The sequence below is a fragment of the Marmota marmota genome, unplaced genomic scaffold (genome assembly GCF_001458135.2).
Source record: "Marmota marmota marmota unplaced genomic scaffold, marMar, whole genome shotgun sequence".
NCBI classification, from domain to species: Eukaryota; Metazoa; Chordata; class Mammalia; order Rodentia; family Sciuridae; genus Marmota; species Marmota marmota.
The window spans coordinates 6,608,783-6,632,345 of NW_026000093.1; the positions used below are offsets into that span (position 1 = coordinate 6,608,783).

General features: G+C 34.8%; 1 protein-coding gene across 2 annotated transcripts in view; it reads right to left on the bottom strand.

The window, feature by feature from the left end:
* Atp6v1h (ATPase H+ transporting V1 subunit H) overlaps nucleotides 1-23,563 on the bottom strand; it is a 115,226-nt gene that overhangs the window by 90,121 nt on the left and 1,542 nt on the right. The window contains exons 2-7 of one of the 2 annotated variants that reach the window (XM_015485786.2): nucleotides 23,351-23,498; nucleotides 18,833-18,935; nucleotides 14,809-14,898; nucleotides 13,106-13,219; nucleotides 11,436-11,540; nucleotides 8,113-8,166 (exon numbers count right to left, since the gene is read on the bottom strand). In XM_015485786.2, the coding sequence (XP_015341272.1) occupies nucleotides 8,113-8,166; nucleotides 11,436-11,540; nucleotides 13,106-13,219; nucleotides 14,809-14,898; nucleotides 18,833-18,935; nucleotides 23,351-23,463 (579 nt within the window). In that variant the 5' untranslated portion in view covers nucleotides 23,464-23,498. The remainder of the gene's footprint in view (nucleotides 1-8,112; nucleotides 8,167-11,435; nucleotides 11,541-13,105; nucleotides 13,220-14,808; nucleotides 14,899-18,832; nucleotides 18,936-23,350; nucleotides 23,499-23,563) is intronic. The other variant, XM_048782896.1, reaches the window with a different exon arrangement.

The following is a 23,563-nucleotide window of genomic DNA, read 5'->3' on the forward strand; positions in this document are numbered from 1 at the left end:
AATATGACTAAAGTACAAACTAAAATAAAGAAATAACACATTATTCACCTATATTTTGGAATTGTGAGCTCTTGAAAAAAAAAGTCAGCATTGAAGCACAGAGCAGTTGTTTCATAGATACTGAGTGAAAATATTCAGGATACTGGTATCAGTGACAGATGAACTTTGGAAATATAACTGACTAAAATAAACTGCAGCAACCACTCTTACATGAAATGGAAGGATCCTGATTTAATTTAATATGTTTCATGACTATTGAATGACTTTCCTTTGTTAAAACAAAAAGTAAATGTACATATGTGTACATAGATGAGGTTTCTTTGCTTCTATCAGAAAGACATCGACTTAAATTGCACAGGACAGTATCAGGTATCAGTAGGGAACTGGAACAAACGGCACTCTCATACTTTGTTGAGAGGTACATAAATTGGTTTAGAAAACTGGGAATATGTACTAAAATTAAATTCATATAACTCATTACTGAGCAAGTCCATTCTAGAATTAGGTACTCCAGATGCAAAAAGAATGTTCACAGCAAGATTATTCACAATAGCCAAAAACTAGAAGCAATCACTCAATATATAGCACTAACAGAAAAATAATGCTAAATGCTATGAGTAAATTTCACAGACACAATGTTGAACAAGCAAATCCAAGTAATTACAGATTTCATAACGTATGAATATGACTTCATTTGTATGCAGTTCAGGATCAGACTACATTAATTTATGGTAACAGATAATATAGTACCAATAATTTTATCAGAATTGAGGTGAAGGGAGATCTCAAACAGGTAGAATTACAATGTATAAACTCATCCCACCAACTAGCATCTGACCTGTGCATTTCACTTTACGTAAGTTAAGACATTTAAAAAACAAAAAAGAAGAAGGCTGGGAATGTAGCTCAGTGACAGACCACTTGCTTAGGCCTTGAGCTCAATCCCCAGCAATGCCAAAAAGTAATGGTAGGGTGGGGGTGAAAGAATGGAAGAGAGGAAAAGAAGCAAAGAAGGGAGTGAATACCACAACAAGAATCAGAAGTTTTGCCACACTATCTCGGGTACATCACTTAACCTCTTCAAAATTGTTTCACTATCAATAAAAGAAAATATCAACCCTAACAAACAAAAAAATCTCTGCTATGAAATGGAAATCAATTTCTATAAACACTAGATAATTGTAAGGTATACTATTATTACCTAATATTCAGGAATTAAAATGCATATAGCCAAGAATTCTCTTGAAGATGACTTATGAAAAGAGATCATTCAGTCAATATTCATAAAATACCTAGATTAAATTGAGATATATTCTTGAAAACTTCACTGATAATTTACAAATTTATAAATGTCCAAGTAACATTTTCAATATAATTTCCTTAATTAATATACTGTAGTTACATAACTATTGAGAATCTTATGAGGAAAAAGTGTTGTTAATATAACTAAGAAAACATGATTTACTTTATAAATTGCTAATTTATATACAACTTTCAAGAATACATCTGAGACATAGTATTAGGTTATCTTATTATAATCAGTGCTATGCTTTCAAAATGACATATAAACGGTAGTCTTGTATTCAAATACTTCATCATTTAATTTTCTTTTATACTGTGTGTATGTATAATCCCTAGGAACTCCTTCCAAAAATTCGATCAGAAAAATAAAAGATTTTAAAAGAAATTGAAGACTTTAGAAGATGGAAAGTTCTCTCATGTTCTTGGATAGGCAGAATTCATACTGTCAAACAACCATACTACCAAAAGTGTTATACAGATTTAATGCAATTCCTATCAAGATCCCAATGACATTCTTCATAGCACTAGAAAAAGCAGTCATGAAATTCATCTGGAAAAATAAGAGACCCAGAATAGCCAAAGCAATCCTTAGCAAGAAAAGTTAAACAGGAAGCATCACGATAGCAGATCTTAAACTATACTAACGAGCTATAGTAACAAAAACAGCATGGTATTGGCACCAAAATAGACATGTACACCAATGGTACAGAACAGAAGACACAGAGACAAACTCACATAAATACAGTTATCTTATACTAGACAAAGGTACCAAAAACATACAACAAATGGTGCTTCAACAAATGGTGCTGGGAAAACTGGAAATCCATATGTAGCAAAATGAAATTAAACCCCTATCTCTCATCCTGCACAAAAATTAACTCAAAGTGGAACAAGGACCCAAGAATTAAACCAGAGACCCTACACGTAATAGAAGAAAAAGTAGGCCCCAAATCTTCATCATGTCGGCTTAGGACCTGACTTCCTTAAGACGACTCCTAAAACGCAAGAAATAAAATCAAGAATCAATAAATTAGATGGATTCAAACTAAAAAGCTTCTTCTCAGCAAAGAAAACAATCAATAATGTGAAGACAGAGCCTACAGAATGGGAGAAAATCTTTACCACATGCACATCAGATACAGCACTAAACTCCAGGATACAGAAAGAATTCAAAAAACTTAACACCAAAAAAACAAATAACCCAATCAATAAATGAGCTAAGGAACTGCACAGACACTTCATGGAAGAAGAAATACAATCGATCAACAAACATGAAAAAGTGTTTAACATCTCTAGTAATTAGAGAAATGCAAATCAAAACTACTGTAAGATTTCATTTTACTCCAGTCAGAACGGCAATTATCAAGAAGACAAGCACATCTCAATGTTTGTAGCAGCTCAATTCACAATAGTTGAACTGTGGAAACAGCCTAGATGCCCTTCAACAGATGAATGGATAAAGAAACTGTGGAATATATATATACAATGTAATATTACTCAGCCTTAAAGAATGAAATCATGGCATTTACAGGTGAATGCACAGAGTTGGACAATATACATGCTAAGCGAAGTAAGCCACTTCCCAAAAAACCAAAGCCCGAATATTTTCTCTGATAAGTGGATGCTCATCCATATGTTTCTTCCTTTTCTTAATATTCATTTTGTATATATATTTTAAAGATCACCAATATTTTGGAGGAACTTTGGATTGAACAGAGAGGAGGGAAATAAGGGGGAATAGGCAGGGGGAGGAGATGGTAGAATGAGATGGACATTATTACCCCTATGTATGGGTATGATTGCATGAATGGTGTGACTCTACATCAATGTACAACCAGAGAAATGAAAAGTTGTGCTACATTTGTGTAAAAAATTTTTTTAAATTATTTTTTTAAAAAAGAATATAAGCAACAATAATTGTTAGCGAGGATGTGAGAGGAAAGGTACACTCAAACATTGCTGGTGGGACAGCAAATTGGTACAACTACTCTGGAAAGCAGTGTAGAGATTCCTCAGAAAACTTGGATTGGAGACACCATTTGACCCAGCTATCCTACCCCTGTGTTTATACCCAAAGGACTTAAAAATAGGCATACTACAGTGATGTAGCCACTTCAATGTTTATAGCAGCTCAACTCACAAGAGCTAAACTATGGAACCAATCTAAGTGTCCTTCAACAGATGAATGGATAAAGAAAATGTGGTATATATACACAATGGAATATTATTCAGCCTTAAGGAAGAACAAAATTATGGCATTTGCAGGTAAATGGATGGAGTTGGAGAATGTCATGGTAAGTGAAATAAGCTAATTCCAAAAATCCAAAGACTCAATGTTTTCTCTGATAGGCGGATGCTGATTCATAATGTGGGGGAGGGGCACTAGGGAAGAATGCATGAACTCTGGATTGGGCAGAGGGGAGTGAGGGGAAGGGAGGGGCTCTAGGGGTAGGAAGAATGATGGAATGAGACGGACATTATTACCCTATGTACATGTATGATTGCAAGAATGATTGTGCATCATGTATGGTCAGAGAAATGAGAAGTTGTGCTTCATTTGTGTACAATGAGTTGAAATGCATCCTGCTGTCATGTATAGCTAATTAGAACAAATTTTGAAAAAAAAATTTTTAATTAAAATTAAAAATTCTTATGTTTCTTCCTTTTCTTGATATTCATTTTGTATATATATTTTAAAGATCATCAATATTTAAAAGTATTAACTTCGTGATAAAAGACAAACCACCAAGAACTGCTTTGAGTAAATAACATGTTCTTGAAATTTACACTTAAGACAAGTACAGCAATCTCCCTTATCTACCAGTAATATGTTCCAAGAACCCTGGTAGATACCTGAAACTGCAAATAGTCCTAAACCCTATATATGTTTTCTCCTACATATACGTATTTATGATGAAGTTTAATTTATAAATTAGACACAGTAAGAGATTAACAACCACAATAATATAGAACAACTGTAACAACAGACTATGACAAAAGTTATTTAAAACTTACAAGCCTTTTATTTCTGGAATTTTCCACCTAATATTCTCAGACCACCATTGACTACTGATGACTAGAAAGCAAAACAACAAAAGAGTGGGGAACTGCTATAATCAACTGCATGTTAGTATCACACCCCACAGACTCCACAACTCCCCAGCTAGAGCAGATTATAATTTAAGAATAGGCCTGATTGTGTGCATTACTGACACAGCCCACATATATCTACTGCTTGGACAGCACTTTTGATGGATTGGAAACAAAGAGTTAAATCACAGATATCCTTTACCTCTTCTGAAAGACTGAAAAAAAAAATCACATCATCACAGCACTAAATTAAAAATGAGCCAAAGCAGTAAAACCAACCTTCATTAACAAGGATAGAACTGCCACAGAATTTAAGGAATGTAACAAAAACCCAAAGAAACTAAGTTGTTCTCCCACCATTCTGAAATGCTATCATGGCATGCTAAAACATGGATGAATCTGGAAACATTATGCTAATTTAAAGAAGCCAGTCACAGAAAACCAAGTACACATTTTCACTTCTGTGAAATGTTTAAAAGAGGAGTAGATTTGTGGTTGCCAGGAGCTGAAAGGGGAGAGCAGAAATGAGAAAGACTGTGGGTGTGTACAGGTGCTTTCCATTTTTCTGAGGTGCTGAAAATGTTCAAAGTTAGACTGTGGTAATGACTGCACAACTGCATAAGTATACTAAAAACCACTGAACTGCAAGTGGATGAATTTTATAATACATGAAATAAATTTCAATAAAGCTTTTTTTTAAAATCTTAAATAAAACTGAAAACTTACTTCCTCACTCAAACCAGCCACACACCCCAGTGCTACCTGGCTAGTGGCTGCCATAATGGATGGTACAGATAGACAAAGTTTCCTTCAGCACAAAAAAATTCTATTGTGTGGAACTGTTCCAGAACACTGAGATGTAACATGTAACCAGCAAGGAGAATTTGGAAATTCTAGTCTTTCACTAGCAGTGAAACAATGTCCTCTAGAAATAACTGATACAAGACTAGATCTGCAATGGAAGTAGACAGAAAACAGGAAACGGTCAAATGTGGAAGCTAGGAGACATTCTGCTCTCCTACCCACAGGTATTAAGTGTTAAGTAGTCAGAAGAAAAAGGAAAACAAAGAAACAAAAACTCCAGATTCTAAGTCTTCCAAAGACTGTAAGAGATCACAGTATTCTCTTGTCAGGCCATCAGCCCAACAATCCACTTTCCAGGTTGTGATGCTTCCTCAGAAAGAGATTTTTTTTTATCTATATATGACAGTGGAATGGATTACAATTCTTATCAAACATATAGAGCACAATTTTTCATAACTCTGGTTGTATACATTCACACCAATTCCTGTCTTCATTTATGTACTTTGGATAATAATAATCATCACATTCTACCATCATTTATAACCCCATGCATCAACCCCTCTGCCCTATCTAAAGTTTGTCTATTCCAGAAAAAGAGATTTATAATGTACATTCAAAAACCAGTAAAGAACTAAGTAGATGAAGTAAGTAGATATAATTTGATGTTGTATATTATTTTCACAACTAGGTAAAGAGAATATAACACATTATGAGGAAATTCCACCTTTGCAATATTACATATTAAATTAAAATATTTGTAATGATCCACTCATGATGATGCTTCTGTGGACAATTTTTAAAAACTGTTCAAAATGTTTCTTATAGTGCAGTGTACAAATTTTTTTTGTTTTGTACTGCCATCAAGTGGCAATATTATGAAATGCAGAATACCAAACTGCTTTTCTCCATTCTCTGAAAACCTAAAAGGGGCTTTCAAAACACATTGACCTATTTAAAAGTCTGAGTAGGTAATGTGATTTGAGAAATGCCTAAAAATTCAAACCTGTCCAGTTGCCTCAAGAATAATTCTCTCACTAAGCAATTCATTTCACTGGAGTTTCTGCTACTCATTGGCTGTATGACCTGGGCAAACTGGTGTTTTTCTGCTTGGCCTCCCTGCTTATCATAAAACATGGCTAATATTACAACCTTCATCAAAAAAAGAGTTTGATTACTCAGGCAATGTAAATGTAAAGTGAGTAAAACAGTGGCAGGCAGAGAGTAAGTGCTCAGTAAATAGATTTCCTCTCCCCACCCTCGTCCCAAAAAGGCTCAGCTAGTTCTACACTGTGTTCTGATTCCACTTCAGATTCCCTTTTCTGGTCTAACATACTATTTGTCAAATCCTTCAACCCATGCCAACCAGGAAAGCCAGGCTCCTAACTTTGACAATGGATTCTGCTGTCTAGTCTTAGAACATACATAATGGTATGTTCCATTTAGATCATGGAAGCTCTAATAATCAAAATGTATATTAACTGGCCTATAAAGAGCTTAATTTAGTTCTACTATCTACAGCTTGTAGACACTACTGTCTAATGATGCTTTCAAGTATATCTACTCTCTAAAGGTGCTTTCAAGAAACATTTCCAGCAAATGAAGATAATTAAAAGCTCACCTTCATTTCTCTTCCCCCCACCAATCTTTCTCTCAGCTCATTCCAGTCATACCCATCCTTACTGTGTAAACTTATTTCCAATCCCTGACCTATCAGAGTACAGCAAAGTTAAACCATTCCCAAATGGTTTATCCAAGAAAGGAACTTGGGGAACCATGATTAGTTTTAACCATTAACTTTTTGGCTCTACAAAAAGGTGGGGAGAGATTGACTGAAAGGGAGGGTGAGGGGGTCCAGGTTTGACCACCATGTAGTCCACAAAAAGTAAGTCCTAAGCAGCACAGTGCAACAGCACATTTTAGGGCCATCAGTGAACTGAATCCCTGTTAACTGTTCAATACACTATTCACCCACTGGTTAGACAGATATTAGTTAGCTTTGTCAGACAACTGTGAAGAGAGTAACTTTATGATTATTTACTCCAGTTTTACACCTGAATTGAGATGCTTGTTGAATTCAGGTCTAAATGGACTGAAAAAAGAGAACAGAAAGGACAAGTTTCTTGGGGCAGGGATGGTGGCTCAGGGGTAGAGTGTTTGCCTCACATATGTGAGGTACTGGGTTCAATTCTCAGCACCACATATAAATAAATGAATAAAATAAAGGTCTGTGAACACTAAAAAATATTTTAAAAAAAAAAAAAAGAAAGACAAGTTTCTTGACCATAGAAAAATTGATCACCACAGATCACATGTAATATATTGTTTCTGTTATGGTTTGGATCTGAAATGTCCCCTGAAAGTCTCATGTTTTAAAGCTTGGTCCCCATTTGATGGATTAATAATTTAAATGGACTACTAGAAGGTGGTGAAAACTATAGGTAGGTGGGGCATGATTAGAGGAAATAGGTCACTGGGGATTATATTCTCATCCTTCCTCCCTCTCTCCCTATCCCCTTCCCTTCTTCCCTCCATCTCCCTCTTCTCCTCTACTTCTTTTACTGCCATGAGCTGAGAAGCCTTCCTCCACAACACCATTGCGCCATAATGTTCTGCCTCATCTCAGGCCCAAAGCTGTGGAACCAGCTGACCATGGACTGAAACTCTGAACTCATGAGCCAAAATAAATCTTTCCTCCTTTAAGTTGTTCATATTAGATATTTTGGTTACAGCAAGAAAAAGCTAAATAACACCACTCTGCAATACAACCGAACTAAGTGGGGGTGGACAACACATCAAATTCATAGATTTACATTTGGGCAACTAGTTAAACCCCTTGAAACTTTAAATATCTGTGACTCAAAATAATTTCTTTTCAGAGTATGAGGAGGCCAGTGAATTAAGGAGGAATGTACTTACATCACTTGAAGAGACTGTTCCTGTTTCAACAGCAACACCGCTACCACGAAGTTTCTATTACGAAATAAATTACTTATTACTTAGTTTTGTTTTAATTTTTAACCTGATAATAGCTTATAAAAGGGACCTCAGTGAATTTAATAATTATTTTTCCCTAATCCTACTTTATAAAAAAACATGAGGATGATGTAAAATATTCTAAGTATCATTATACTCTTCCAGAAAATATCTTAATTGATAGATTACTAAAAATGGAAGAATAATCTGATGCTAATCTGATGCTAAATTTTATATGTGAAAATTTATAATATAATATATATTATATATATAATATAATATATAATATAATAAAATGAAAATTTCCATTTCAAGATTTATTTACTGAATTTTTTTCCAATATGAAGACTGCTTCTCACTAAACTATCTACATTATATTCTGTGGCAAAGCTTTTCAAAATAGGTGCCTGACAATAGAAGATACTACATGAGACTGAAGATTAGGTCATCTATAGGAATGCTAATAAATTATGACAATCAACACCTCAAATATTACATAGACATGACCAAAGAAAATGTAAGGTAGAGAGTCAAAGGCTGAAATGCAAGAAGAAAAGTAACAATGAATTTCTCAAAGGAAATGTTTATTTTTATTCAATAACTACCAAGTAGTTGAACTACCAACTACCCAAAAAAAAAAAAAAAATGCCAGTATAAAGTCAAAGAACAAAATATCCAAACCTGTAACTAACTTGAGCTTTTGAAAGTTTATTTCCTCTAAAATCAAGAAAATTATAGTCCTTTTTATGGGGGGAGGAAAAAACACTTGAGGGAAAGAAAGAGAGACTTTTCATATATAGCACTGTTCTATGACATTTGAGCAAGGTAAAGGTAGTAAATAAAATCATAAATAATCCTACATTACTTCCTTTGAATAAGAAGTCTACAATTTAATACCGATAAAAGGCTATTGAAGAACTTTATGCTCACAGCAAGAGAGAGTGAGCCTAGAGCAAGCTGAAGCAGTGCGCAGACTATGAGACACAAAGCCAGACTAAGCAGGTACCCTGAAGAGGCACCCTGTCGCAGGATGACTTGCAAAGCCGAAATGCTAAACCACACCGAAAGCCAAAGACTGGGATAAAAAGACAGCAATGGATAGATACAGAAAAGATCTTGAAGACCATTTATCAAATATCAAGAAGCTCAATTCTAATGAAAACCATTCTAGGCACTGAAATATTTACTTCCACAAATGATGAGAGAAAAACTTTCCCGCAATTGTTGGGACATGGTTACAATCAAGTAACGGTTAATTCTGATGTTGGTTAATTGAGGAAAGATAATTGTCTATGAGGCAGTTTAAGTGATATTTCTATGAGAAAAAGTCTAAGGTGAAACTGCCCAAAGAGTGAGTGCAAGATTATAGAAGCAAACTCTCTGCCCTGCCAATATTCATTTTATGAATTCAGCAACAATACAGCCTTAAAAGAAAGCTAACGTTTAAGCAGAAATGAGGTTTATTTAAAAGGAGAGATAATTTCATAATAGAAAAAGGGATCAGTTTTTTCCCATTTAACTAATAAGCATTCTGATTACAAACGATATATATTTAGAAATTTAAAATTTCATTTTCACAAACATATTTTTTTCATGTTTTAAATACTGTTTGTTAAATACCTCACCAACTCAGTAAAATCTTCAAATTGGTAGTTCTTATAAAAATATTTTACAATGGTCTGGGATTGTGGCTCAGTGGTCGAGTGTATGCCTGGCACACATGAGGCACTGAGTTCAAACCTCAGCACCACATAAAAATAAAGATATTGTGTCCACCTAAAACAAAAAAATAAATTTTAAAAAATATTTTACACAATAAGCCCACAAAGACTTAAAATTATTTTGGTGATTAAAAAGATTCAGTTTCATCTCAGACATTCTATCCAAACATTAAAGGCAACTAGGCGAAAAGAGGCAAGCAATAAGGCAAAAAGTAAAGCTCAGCAAAGTGTCATGGTGTCTTCCTTTCTGAAGCCTCAAATTAAAATCTGTGGAAATAATAAGGTCACTTGAGACCTACATTACAACTTTCCAAAAATTTATTTCAAATAGATCCTTTTTGGTAACCTAAGGATGACAACATAACAATTACCAATATTACTTCTCCTAGTCTCATTCTTCCATGTCACCTACCCACTACATTTTCTTCCCCAGAACACTCCCCCTGACACCCAACGTTATTTCTCTCCTTTTCTAAGCATCATTCCCACCAAACCTCCCCCTTATCACCTAACACTTAGTCACTAGAAACCTAAAAAAAAATTACTCAGAAAAATCATCATAAATGTTCTATTTTACCCATTTCTAAGGAACCATTTATTTGGATAAATACAGAAAATTTGCCAATTTCCTCAGAAAATCTGTCATTTTTCCAGCTGTTTCACTAGCAAACCATCTTCCTTCATGAAGAAGTAGCTCTAGAAATGCCTGGAAGCAACCTAGATACCCAACAAGCAGCTTCATGTCTCACTTTGAGCCTTACTATTCAATCCCACAATCATACTGTGGTATCATGAAAACAAGGTGAGACACAGCCATCTCACAGCTGGACTGGGCAGCTCCAGGCTTACTCAGGACATCTGGAAGCCCAGTACAGACTTTTGGCCAAGACAAGGATAAGCGGGCTAACTAACATTCTATAAATGTTGTCTGCGGTTCATAACACCCGTGGTGGCACACAAACCAGTTTGTTTAATGGTACAACCAGTTAGACGGCTTGACCTGGTTGTGACCAAAAGGATCTGAAAGACCTCAGTAGAAACTTTTGGAGAGCTCTCCCAAAAAACAAGAATTCTTGCACAAATCTTGATGGCTTAAATTCCTGAGGCAGATGTGAAAGCAGCCTGAAGTCCCCGGGACATGGAGCTCGCCTGCATATTCCCTCCAGCTGCACTACTTCTCCTTTACCAGAGGCCTTACGTGAGCATGCTCTTTGGAGTTGTGCAGGTCCTCTCAGTTCTCCAAGCTGTATAATCTTGGCAGCCACCTAGAAGGAAGACACTCCCTGACCACTGAAAAGCAAGAGTGGGAAAATGCAAGTGGCAGAACAGACAGAAAGGTTTGAATTGAAGCCAAAGAAAGAAAAATTAAACATGCTACTATACCCAAGAGTAATTTGGCTTACTTATTAAGTTTTACTTTATAAAGTTCAAAATGGCATTACTTTCAATAAAATTTTTTTGTAATTCAACATATTTACTATAAATAGTTTAAGAGAACATGGATATTATGTTCCTTTTAAAGATACTAAAAGAAATTTCTGTTACCTGTGAACTCAGCTGAGTTTTTATCCAATTGAAATAGTAATTTAAGTCACTGCCTTCCATCAGTTCTTTTCCCCAAGCTGCTAACTTGGCAATAATTCTTGCTGCCTGAAAACAAAAAAGGAATACATTTGAATACCATCCTGATTGAAAACATCACATCATTTGCCTTGAAACTCAACTTCTAATCACTTTGATATATGATTTTTATAGCACTTGATTCCTGAAAAATAGTTTATAATTCACATTTTTAAATTTATTTTGAAATACAAACATTCAAACTGTATTTTTAGATATATCCACTAAAGTGAACCAAAATGAGATGTTTTAAGAATCTCATTTCCAGCTGCTCAGGAGGCTGAGACAAGAGGATCACAAGTTTGAAGCCAGCCTGAGCAACTTAGAGAGACCATGTCAAAGTAAAAAGGTTAGAATGTAGCTCAGTGGTAGAGCACTTTCCTAGAATAACTGAGGGTTCTTGGTTCAATGCCCAGTATCAACAGCATATGCACTACTTGTGCATATAAGTAAAAGACAAAGAAACAAGAGATCTGACATTTCTACTCCTAGCATAATCTCCACCAACACATGGCAAATCAACAACAATCTGACCCTAGAAAGTTAAAAGGTTGGCCACAAGTAGTATAACTTATCATGGCTGTACATTTGCTCTTTAATATATTTGTGAATTTTATTATAACACTAAAAAGATATTTCAGTCAGGCAAATAGACAGTGAAAATAGGACTCCAAAATTTAGAAGAAGGAAGCATGTTATTGTTTTTTAAAAAGTTATTCTTTAAAATGCAGTTTATACCATTAGTCTTCCTTTTTAAGTTCCCATTTTATAAATGTTTTATTATACATACAATATATAAATGCACTAACACATAAATAAATACAGAAACACATGGAGGAAGAGGAAGAGAGAGAGGCAACATACATGCACAAAAATGTTTCAGACAATAGCCTCTGATTTGAATAATTTAAAGCTACCTACTGAAACAAGGAAGAGCCTCCAAGATCCTCTTCCTTCTTCCCCACCCCACTCCACTCCTGCCCCAGGCCCTCCACTGGACATAGATAAAGCTTGTTTATGCAAGCATTTATTCTCTCCCTCCTCTCATCCCTTCTCCACTCTCTAAGAAAGATTCTTCAATGTTAGATCTTCTAAAAACAGCCCTTCAAGCTAAGACTAAAATAAGAGTGCTTAAGATATTAAAAAGCAGGCAATTACTTAATTAAAATAAAATTAAACACAGTAGCTGCTTCAAAGAAAAATTCAAGTTCTACATGGTACACTGTAGTTAATCCTACTATAGAAAATTTGAGCTGTTTGCACATTTAAAGTCACCACAGACTGATACTAGTGAACTCATTATTACCCAGTAATCTACAAAACTTTGTGTCAGAGCAACTCTATCTCCTTCCAACTCACTAATGTCCGCTTTTTACTAAGCACACTATTAAGAAAAGCTAATGTCACAGTAGTTACTCTTCTGAGAACTGGCAAGTTACCAGGTCATAAATGTTTCTTATCTAAATCAGAATGTGACCATGATTTTATGTCAATACTTTTAAAAAAGTGAAAATATGTTTCTTAAAAATAAATTCCTTTGTTATATCACATATATACTATTATTTTAAAAACAATATGATCAATTCAGAATTTACCATATGAACAGTAAAGGGATCCTGACGATTCAACATTGGCAGAAAGTACGGCCAGGCAGTACTCTTGCTACGTTTCGCATACTCAAAGAAAATGCTGACACGCTGGTGATTTTCCTAAAACAAAAAAAAATTGTACCACTAATCCAAATGAATTTCACTGATGAATGCAAAAATTGTGACTAGTTCTCAACCTTTTATTTTATATCCCTTTAGGTATATGTTCTTTCCCCCCTCTAGGTATATGAGTATCTCTCTCATTATTATTATGGGGCAGTGGGTAGAGATGGTGGTAGGGACAGATACTTTACAAATAAAATCACCTTTAATGATTATGATTATTTTAAATCACAAGGTGGAACTATACATTACATTTCTTCTCAGCCTATACCCTCTAACCTGCTGCTTCCAACATGTCTTGACACATCTTTGGACACCAAAGTGTCAACATCATGGCCACCATACAAAGGAAATTAGGAGGGGTCATAAAAGCCTAGATGAAGGATAAGCAGGAAATTCATCAACTATTAACAAACAGGTAAGGGAAACAGAACTACATAAATCTCAAATGTTCAAAGTTACTTCTAGCACATCTTGATAGAAAACTCAGGATAATAAACACAGTAAAACCAGCATATCACTCAGGCAGGCAGATATAGGAGTTGGTTCAAATTATACAAATATCTCCTAAACTTTTCTGCATATCACTGGCTAAAATCCACTTTCTGGTTCATTAAGTGAATACAGTTGATAAGCAGCAATATTTTCTAAAATAACCACATAAATAATAACATCATTTTTTAATTATTTTTAAATACACTGGTTTAATATCCATCTGTGCTAACAGCAACCTACTTGAGGAAAAGACTACTATATTCTTAAGCAATTACTCATTAGTTTAAAATAGTTATGATAATGACTTTGACAAAGGATTCAAAATTCAGGTAAGCCATTATACTTCATTGGTAGAGGAACCAGGCTACAAACCTTAAAGAAAATAAGGATAAAGTCCTTCTAGTCTGGTGCACTGGGCAATTGCTGTTGCTATGCAGACATAGAAAATAAAACAATTGACTTAAGAACTCAAATATAATATTGATATACAGAGACTATAATACTGATTTACAAAGCTATTGCTTTGTCTGCATAAACAAATCTGTTCAATAATAGAACAGAATAGAAATGATGTTTATAACAGCAATAAGGGAGACAAAATACTTAGGCTTAAGGTAAGAAATGTACAAAATCCTCTATGTGAAAAACACTACAACACTCCTAAACAAACATGTATTTAAATAAATTGAATGACACCCCTTGTTCTTGCATACAAAATTTCCATAAAGATATCATTACTCCCTTATTTGAAAATTTAAAGCAACTCAGTAAAAATGGCAACAAACTTAAATAAAAATTATATGCCCTTTATCAGAAAAAAAAAGGAAAGCCATGTCAGTTTTAGTACACAAAGTATCCACAAAGCCTCATATGATTCACCAAATTTTGTTGGTATTCAATGCAAAACTCTGAGGTAGCTCAACAAAAGCTATATATGGGTTACTTGATATTCTGAAAAACAAAAAATAGCTTACGTGTGAATACTTCCATCTTTAGCACTACCAATGAGTTAAGTGAAACCTTACAGAAATGTTATTTCTGTAAACAAAAAGATGAAGTCACCAAAGGTATTAAGAAATGAATATACCTACCTGCAACATATCATCAACCATAGTTAGTATGTACTGCACTGTCTGTTCTTTGGAGATATGAGTCATCAGATTTATGAAAGTTTTAGCACACTACGGAAAAATGAAATTAATGTTAATTATTGTTTTCATTTGCAAATACCATTTTACAATTAAAATGTTTACTTCAGTAAAACATTTCTCTTTAAAAAATAGAATACAAATACTATTAGCTAACAGAATTATAGAAAATGTATACCTTTTATAAATATTATTGAAGTATGGGAGAACCTTACTATGACTTGCATCAGTTATGTGTTGTTGTTTTGTTTTTGTGGTACTAGGAACTGAACCCTAGACCTCACACATGCTATACAAATACTCTTCCACTGAGCTACATCCCCAGTCCTTTTTATTTTATTTTGAGAGAGTCTAAGATGCCCAGGCTGTCCTCAAACTTGTAATCCTCTTGCCTCTGCCTCCCAAGTAGCTAGGATTACAGGTATGCACCACTGTACCTAGCAGATTTCTTTATCATTTCTACTGGCAAACCTCAAAATGTTTACTATTATTAAGTAGACATACCTACAGCCACAGTCAATTCTTGATTCAAGAAAGCACAGTTATATAGACAATTAAAAATGGTACATAGATTTGAGTATTTCATTCTTTTCAATCTTTACTTTTTGTGCTGAGAAGTAGAAAACTAGAACAAGAGTACTTCATATTGTAATCAGAAGCCCTTGATCCGTCTCCATTCTACAACATATTAACTACATAACAATCTCTCCAGAATTCAATAAAAATTGAAGCCAACAACAGATCATCTACCAATTTTCCCAAGATCACTGTGAGAATCACATCAACTAGTGCACAGACTCCTTCAACCACCCAGGGTCCTATATCAGAAAATCTGATCAGCAGTAAGACTGTATCTTATTTGGGGTCTAGGATCTAAACTCAATGTATAAATCAAATAGGGCACCAAGTTATTTCATAAAGTCCTTTAAATCATCCCCAGACTTTGTGAATGCAACACATTCAGAAATAGGTTTGTCTTTATACTTCAAAACTTTCTGTACCCCAAAAGACGTACAAATTGAAATGTTTCACTCTGTATTCATGTATTCAATAAATCCCCAGTGAAACAAATAGCATGCAATAAATCCTATGCTGTAAACTTATCAAAATTATATTCATTCCAGAATTTATCCTGTATCTAAGAGTCATATCTTCCTTGGAAAGACAGTCCTTTTACCATACTGAACAAGGGAATTGTAAAGATTATAAGATGTGCCTATAGTTATCTTTAAATCATTTAGAAAGTTAATATTACATTCAAAACAACCGGCAATTTTTAGTCAATACATTAAAATGGAAACACTTTCACCTCTTTAAATAAAAAAAATAGAAACTGCCTGTGACACTTCTGTCATTACTTTTGTTTTTCAATATATTGCCTTTTTTTTTTTTTTTAATAAAATCAGACGTTTATTTTCTGGTAACAATCCAGAAAAAGGATCACACCAGAGACACCAATTAAGAAAGAACCAATTTACTTAACTAAAAAGTCTTATCTTATTAACACCATTTTACCAGTCTTAGTGCATGATAGGGACTTAACATGAGTGTTAAATAAACACTGAATGAATGTTCCTTTCAATACATATGTGCTTGGAGTGAGGAAGCTTTGCATAGGATGACAACAGAAGACATCACAAAGGAAAGGAGGGAATAGATTTGCTTGCATAATTGAAGCCTCAATATGGCAAAGGGACCCATCAACCAAGTTTAAAATTCAAGAAATGAGCTTTGAAAATATGGCATACAGCTGGTATGTTTAATGCATGAAGGAATTGACAAATCAGTAAGATAGGTATAAACAGTCCTAAAGAAAAGTAAATAAAGAATATAGAGAAGCAGTTATTATTTTTAAAAAATATTTTTTAGTTGTAGTCGGACACAATAGCTTTATTTTATTTATTTTTATGTGGTGCTGAGAATTGAACCCAGGGCCTTACATGTGCTAGGCGAGCACTCTACCTCTGAGTCACAACCCCAGCCCTAGAAGCAGTTATTATGAAGAAATAAAAGACTAAAAAATTTATAAATGCGTGACATTATTATAATAAGATACTATTTTCAGACAAAAATCAAAATGCCTAAAATATAAGAATGAATGGTTAGACCCAGAACAGGTGCTGAAACGCCTTGAGCATGTTTATACACTGCTGGCAGGCATTTCAAATTAGTATAACCTATCAAGAGGACATCTTTATAATGTATATAAAACTCACATAAATGTCCAAATTGTTTGATCAGCAATCACATTTCTAGAATTCATTATGAGGAAGTAAGAATGTTTACCTCAAGACTTCTTATAAAGAGAAAAAATGGAAGTAACTAAATTATGTGGGGTACTGGTTTAGAATATGGTTCATTCATTAAATGGAAAACTACACAATTATTTTTAAAAGACACAGGATAACTGCTACAGGTATAGGGGAGGAGATATACAGTTAAATGAAAAGAACAAAACCATGCACATGTATCACACCATTTTCTTAAACCTCAGATTTGTATCAGTAAGTTATATATGCATAAAAAATGGTTAGAGATATTCTGAAGTGTTAACACAGGTCCACCTTGAACAGGAATATCAAGTAGAATAATAATGCTTATTTTATTCTTACTGTATTATTATAGTTCATTATTTTTCTACAGCAAACATGTATAACAAAAGAAGGTAAAACTGCTGGACATGGTAGCACAAGTCTGTAATCCCAGTGGCTCAGGAGGCTGAGGCAGGAGAATCGCAAGTTCAAAGCCAGGCTCAGGAACTTAGCAAGACACTAAGCAACTCAGTGAGACCCTGTCTCTAAATAAAATATAAAAAGGGGCTGGGGCTGGGGCTCAGTGGTTAAGTGCCCCTGAGTTCAATCCCCAGTATCAAAAAAAAAAGAAAGTAAAACTGTGGTGTGGTAGCATGTAACTATAATCCCTGCTACTGAGGCAGATCACAAGATCAAGGCCAGCCTAGGCAATTTAGCAAGATATGCCTTTTTATAAAAGGTGTAAGGATATAGAGTGCTTTCCCAGTATGTGCAAAGCCCTGAATTCCAACCCCAACACCAAATTTTTAAAAAAAGGCAAAATGTCAAACTATATACATTTTAAATTATTATATATGAAAAACCCCAAAGATAAACAATAGGTTAAAAAACACTTGTTATAAATGGCAAATGTTAATATATCTTCTATGTTAAAAGACTGTATAAGGAGCTAGTCATGCTTGCATTTGCGGGCCCTGAATTCAATCCCCAACACCCCAAAAAGGTATAAAATAAAAAAGAACCAAAATCTTACAGATTACAATAAAAAGAACCCCCAAAAGTTCAAAATAAAAACTTAACAAAGAGAAAAAAAATGTAATCCCATGTAGTTGAAGTAATATCTTTTAACCCACAAATTAGATTGTTTTTAATTATGTTATTATGTTTTAATTATGTTTTTAATTATATTATTCAAACTTCACTAGTGAGAATGTAAAGCAGAAAAAAACTTTAAAATGTTAAGCTTATTTTAAAACTTTATATACTTTGAAATAGTAGCTTCTCCTCTAGAAATATATTCTATGAAGGTACACAAGAACAGAAAAGGATGAAGGCATAAACAAGCTCAATATAACTTTTCTATAATTAACAAGAAAACTAGAAATATCTTAAATGTTTTCCAATAAAAGAATTTTTAATTAAATTATGGTACAGGGCTAGGGGTGTAACTCAGTGGTAGAATACATACTTGGTAAGCACAAAACTCTGACTTAGATCCCCAGCACCACCAAAAAAAATCATGGCACATAAAACTACAATGCAATATCACAGTCATTCAGATTGATTTTTTTACAGGATTTTTTTTTTGGAGGGGTGGGTACTAAGGATTGAATCCAGGGCCTGCATGCATTCTACTACTGAACTATAACTCCACCTCTTTCTAAAATTTTTTAATGGCATGGAAAAGTCATAGCAAAAATGTATATATAGATCACCTGGCTGCCTTCCATTTGAAGCATTTCTTGCTTCTCTTCAGGACTTCTTTTCATTTCAAATCTTTGAATAAATTCACAATCTTCAGCAGAAATCATCTGCCCCCTAGAAAATAAGAATAAATTGTTTTGTTCAATAAGAGTTGAACAGCCACTGTAAGCAAATGATTGAGGAATTCCAGCTTTTCTCCTCTCTCCTTTATATTGTTCAATAACATTATAGCAGGACATTGTTTTGGTATAGGCTCCTGCACCAAGCCCCAACAAAATGACTAAAAATCAAAATAGAGTCACTCATACTAAAGACCCACATCACCAAACTGAAACTAAGCTGTTACTTGACCTTAAGAAATCAGGAAAGATAACCACCAAATTCCCTAAATGGGCCAGTTTTACTAGGTATGATAATGAAGTTCACCCTGTTTAATCCTTACCAAAAAAGTTACCTGATTATTAACCAATTAGATATTTTTCTATTGTTCTGGTTCTCTGTTCCCACCTTACAAAGAATGTAACCTTAATATGACGATTTCATATTTTGTCGTATATTTCTTCTTTCTTCAGCCTTTGTCTAACAAAACCAACCTCTTCTGTTCAGACCATCAGAACACTTATTCTGTTTTATGGAGTGAAGTGTTACCTGACTCTACAATCACAAGAAACACCAATTAAGATCTTTAAATTTGTTTTAATTTTGTCTTTTGACAGTACTAAAACACAAGAATTGACATAGAGGCCCTGACATCAAATAGATATCAAAATTTAGCTCTATCACTTATTTAGTAATGACATGACATCTGTGGAAAGTGATTTAATTTATCTACAAAATGGGGGAAACAGCCACATTTCTTTCAAGGGGCTATACTGAGGATTAAATTAAGTAATTCACATAAGATGGTTAATACAGCAACTGGCCCACAGTATGCACTCACTAACCAGTCACCTTTTAGCATCAGCCAAAGTCTCGTCCACATGCCAAACAATTTACTTGACTATCTAATTTATCACAACCAAAGCCACTTCACATTGAATGTCTCCTATCATTTCTTTCAGCACATTTTTCCCTCTATATTCAGAATAGGTCATCCTTCTCCTCTCTGAAAAATCCCCTTTCCATTCTGATCTCATCTACATGGTTCTTCCCTGCTCTTGAGGCATCCCTTCATCCCTGGCTTTTTATTTTTCAAGATTTATCCCTATGGCTCAATCAAACTATGTCCTTCAAGGAGATTCAAATCAATAGAGCCCCATCTTCCTTCTCAATTTTCATGGATTCAGCATCACCACCACTCAATCTATCTTTCTGTTGCAAACCTGGCTTGACCTCTCAACTTCTCCACTCATCAAGGACTCAAACATGTCACAGCCCACAACACCCCGATCCTAGTCGTGTGTGTGTGTGTGTGTGTGTGTGTGTGAGAGAGAGAGAGAGAGAGAGAGAGAGAGAGAGAGATACACTTGGGATTGCACATAGGGGTGCTTAACCCCTGAACCACGTCCCCAGCCCTTTTTATTTTTTATTTTAAGACAGGTCTCACTATGTTACTGAGGCTGGTTTTAACTTTCAATCCTCCTGCCTCAGCCTCCAAGCCACTGGGATTACAGGCGTGCACCACCAAGCCCAGCTCCCCATCCTAATCTTTACATCCAGACCCTTCTTTTAAAATACATATCAGCAGCTTTGCTAGTCTCTGTAAGACTCTGGTCTGAAGGAGTCTGGAGGGAGTCACAACAAACTACCCAAAGCTCTGTAAGCACTGCAGAATCTTCCAAGCCTCAGCTCCCTGCCTGGAGCTTCCTTCACTGCAACCCCCAGCTCCTCAGCTTGATCAGCTCCTATGAGTACCTTCATGTGTTCTATAAAAACTTCCTCAAGTCTCCTAGTCCTTCCTTGTTTTGTATATACACACACAAGCAATAAATTTCTCCACACTTACCACAATTCATTATTTAATTTGTTTAAAGATGTGTTTCCTCATTGGACTTTAAACTGAAGAGGGAGGGTGCTATGTTATAATTTTTGTAGCCTCAGTTTTATTGGACCAGCTTGAGTAGAACATGCCATGCCCACTCATTTCTATACTATTTAGTTAAGAAAAAGCTTAATCAAATATAAACACATTTCTGAATACTGTATTTTCATAACATGTTAATTTTTGAGAGACAAAAGCATATTGGCCTTTGACATAAAAAACTCTTCTACAGGTTTTGTTATGTCAAGCATATGTGATACAAAATTCATTAGTTATAGAGGTGACATTCAGCCCCCAACAATCTGTAAGGTCTTTAGAAAAAGAAAGTATAGTCCACACCCTCTAGTATCCTCACATCAACAGGCTCAGCAGCAGGCACAGTTAACATTTGGTGAACATTTACATACAGACATACAGAAAAGTTTTATAAAAGAAATTTGTGAAATGGACAACAGAATAAAGGCCACAACTAGGAAACAGAAAAAGCAATGTATGTAGTACAGAGGCCATGGAACAGGAAAAACAAAAGAGAAAACAAGTTAAAATCTCTATGTCACTAAAAACATTCCAAATACCAATACTAGAGAGAGTGCTATCAGCCTGCTAATACTTTATGTTCAACAATATTATTCTATTTAGGTTATAAACAGATTCAGCCTTTATAAACATGAAAATTCTTTTCCCTCTAGTCTAAATGAACTGTGGACAAAAGTATTATAAAACAGCTCAGAATCCTAATTTCTTTGGATTCTGATGAGTGAATAAATTAACAGACATAAAATAATCACTTTTGGACACTATATACTACCACAAAACAAATTGCTAATTATAAAGCTACAGATGCTTCAATTAATTTTTAAAATGCATAAGCAAATTGGAAATGAATTTCCTTAATTTTGAAAACTACAATTATCAGTGACCAAAGAACATCTTTAAATCCCTCTTCCTCCTCCTGTCCTTCAGTCAGTAGTCCCACAATAATTTACCTCCTTAAAGTGAGAATTTAGAAGTCGTCCTAGACCACTTTCACCCCACACATCAAATCAATCACCAAGATTTTCTCAAATCTATACAATTCCACCCGTCCTAACAACCTTAACTACTGCTATTGCCTCTCCCAGCCTTAGGTTTGTTACCCACAAATCCACCTTTACACCATTGGTAAAGCCATCCAACCAAGGGACAAATCTCATCATTTTACTCCTAGCTAAGAACTTCAATAGCTATAGCAATGATTTTTAAAACTGTGCTCCTTAGAATCCTAATGAGGATAGTGAATGGTCTTAAAGAAGAAGGCTCTGAGGAATATGCTCCCAACTCCACTTAGCTACAATTTTCATCACCTGTTTTACAAGCTGAGATTCCTTATTAGACCCCAAAGCCAACCATGGGATCCACAGCTTAAAATCACCCTGAAAAGCACTGACAGGATTAAGTCCAAACCTCTTCCAAGGTTACTTACCCATGTACTCAGGTCCTTCAAAACAGGACCTGGCTGCCTCTCAGCCTCAGCTCTCCCCACTGCCTGCTTCCAAAACATGAATGACTGTCACACAATGTGCCATTTTTTGCTTCCTTGCCTTTGCTCATGATGTGTGGTCTACTTAAAAGGTTGCCCTTTTTGCCACATGGCTAAATACCATTCATTCTTAAAAACTCAATTCAGAGACCATGCCCTTCAGGAAAAAATTCCTGAGGATATGATTAGCTGCCCTTTTTCTGTGTACCAAATAGGTCCTGGGCATTTTTCTATTATCATAGTCAACACACTAAATTAAAATGACTTGCATATGTAGTGTAAGTTCCTTTAGAGACAGTATTCTATGTCCTTTTTGCAGCTACAAAGCCTACAAAATGTATCAAAATGTGATCAATATATGTTTGATGAGTGAATAAATTAACAGACATAAAATAATCACTTTTGGACACTATATACTACCACAAAACAAATTGCTAATTATAAAGCTACAGATGCTTCAATTAATTTTTAAAATGCATAAGCAAACTGGAAATGAATTTCCTTAATTATTCACTCCGTTATAAATATGGCAACAAACCTGAGGGATACTGATTCCATTTCACATTTACTATACCAAACCCAAGAGTAGTTAAGTGATTTGCCAGACACCAAACCAACAGAGAACCAAAATTCACCCGCAGCTCTTGAAACTCAGAATATTCATGCTTCTTCTTAGTAAGAACTATCTGGCAACCATCTGCCCCGACTCTGATCACCAAGTTATACTAGGCTCACATGGCATGTTTAAGTCCTCACCCCCTTCCTCCATCCACATTCCTCCCATGTTTCTCACTCATTCAAATTCTTCTCAGACATAGAAAATCAAAAGCACTAGTAACATTTCTATTTCTCACTAGAGTCTCAAGCTGTTTCCACCATACTATGCTGTCTCCCTGAAACAACTAGTTATTCTGAGGGAATGTTTCTTCCACATTTACTAGTATTTTTCCAGCATTTCTCTCATAGAAGCATGACCATGAAAAAGTCTGATGCAAAAGCACATGATTACCCATGATTCACAGTACTTACTGAAGATAGGACTGCCAATTTACTTTATTCGCTCGAACTTCTGCAGCCTTGGCTGCAATAATGTTGGTTGGGACAGCAGCATCCACAGCACCTCGAATATCCATTTTGGTCATCTAAATTTTACGATCTTGAATGCTTTTTAACAGACCTTCAATTTAGATGCAAGGTAAAAAACAATACCAGATATTAATTTTTCATTTATAACCACTACTA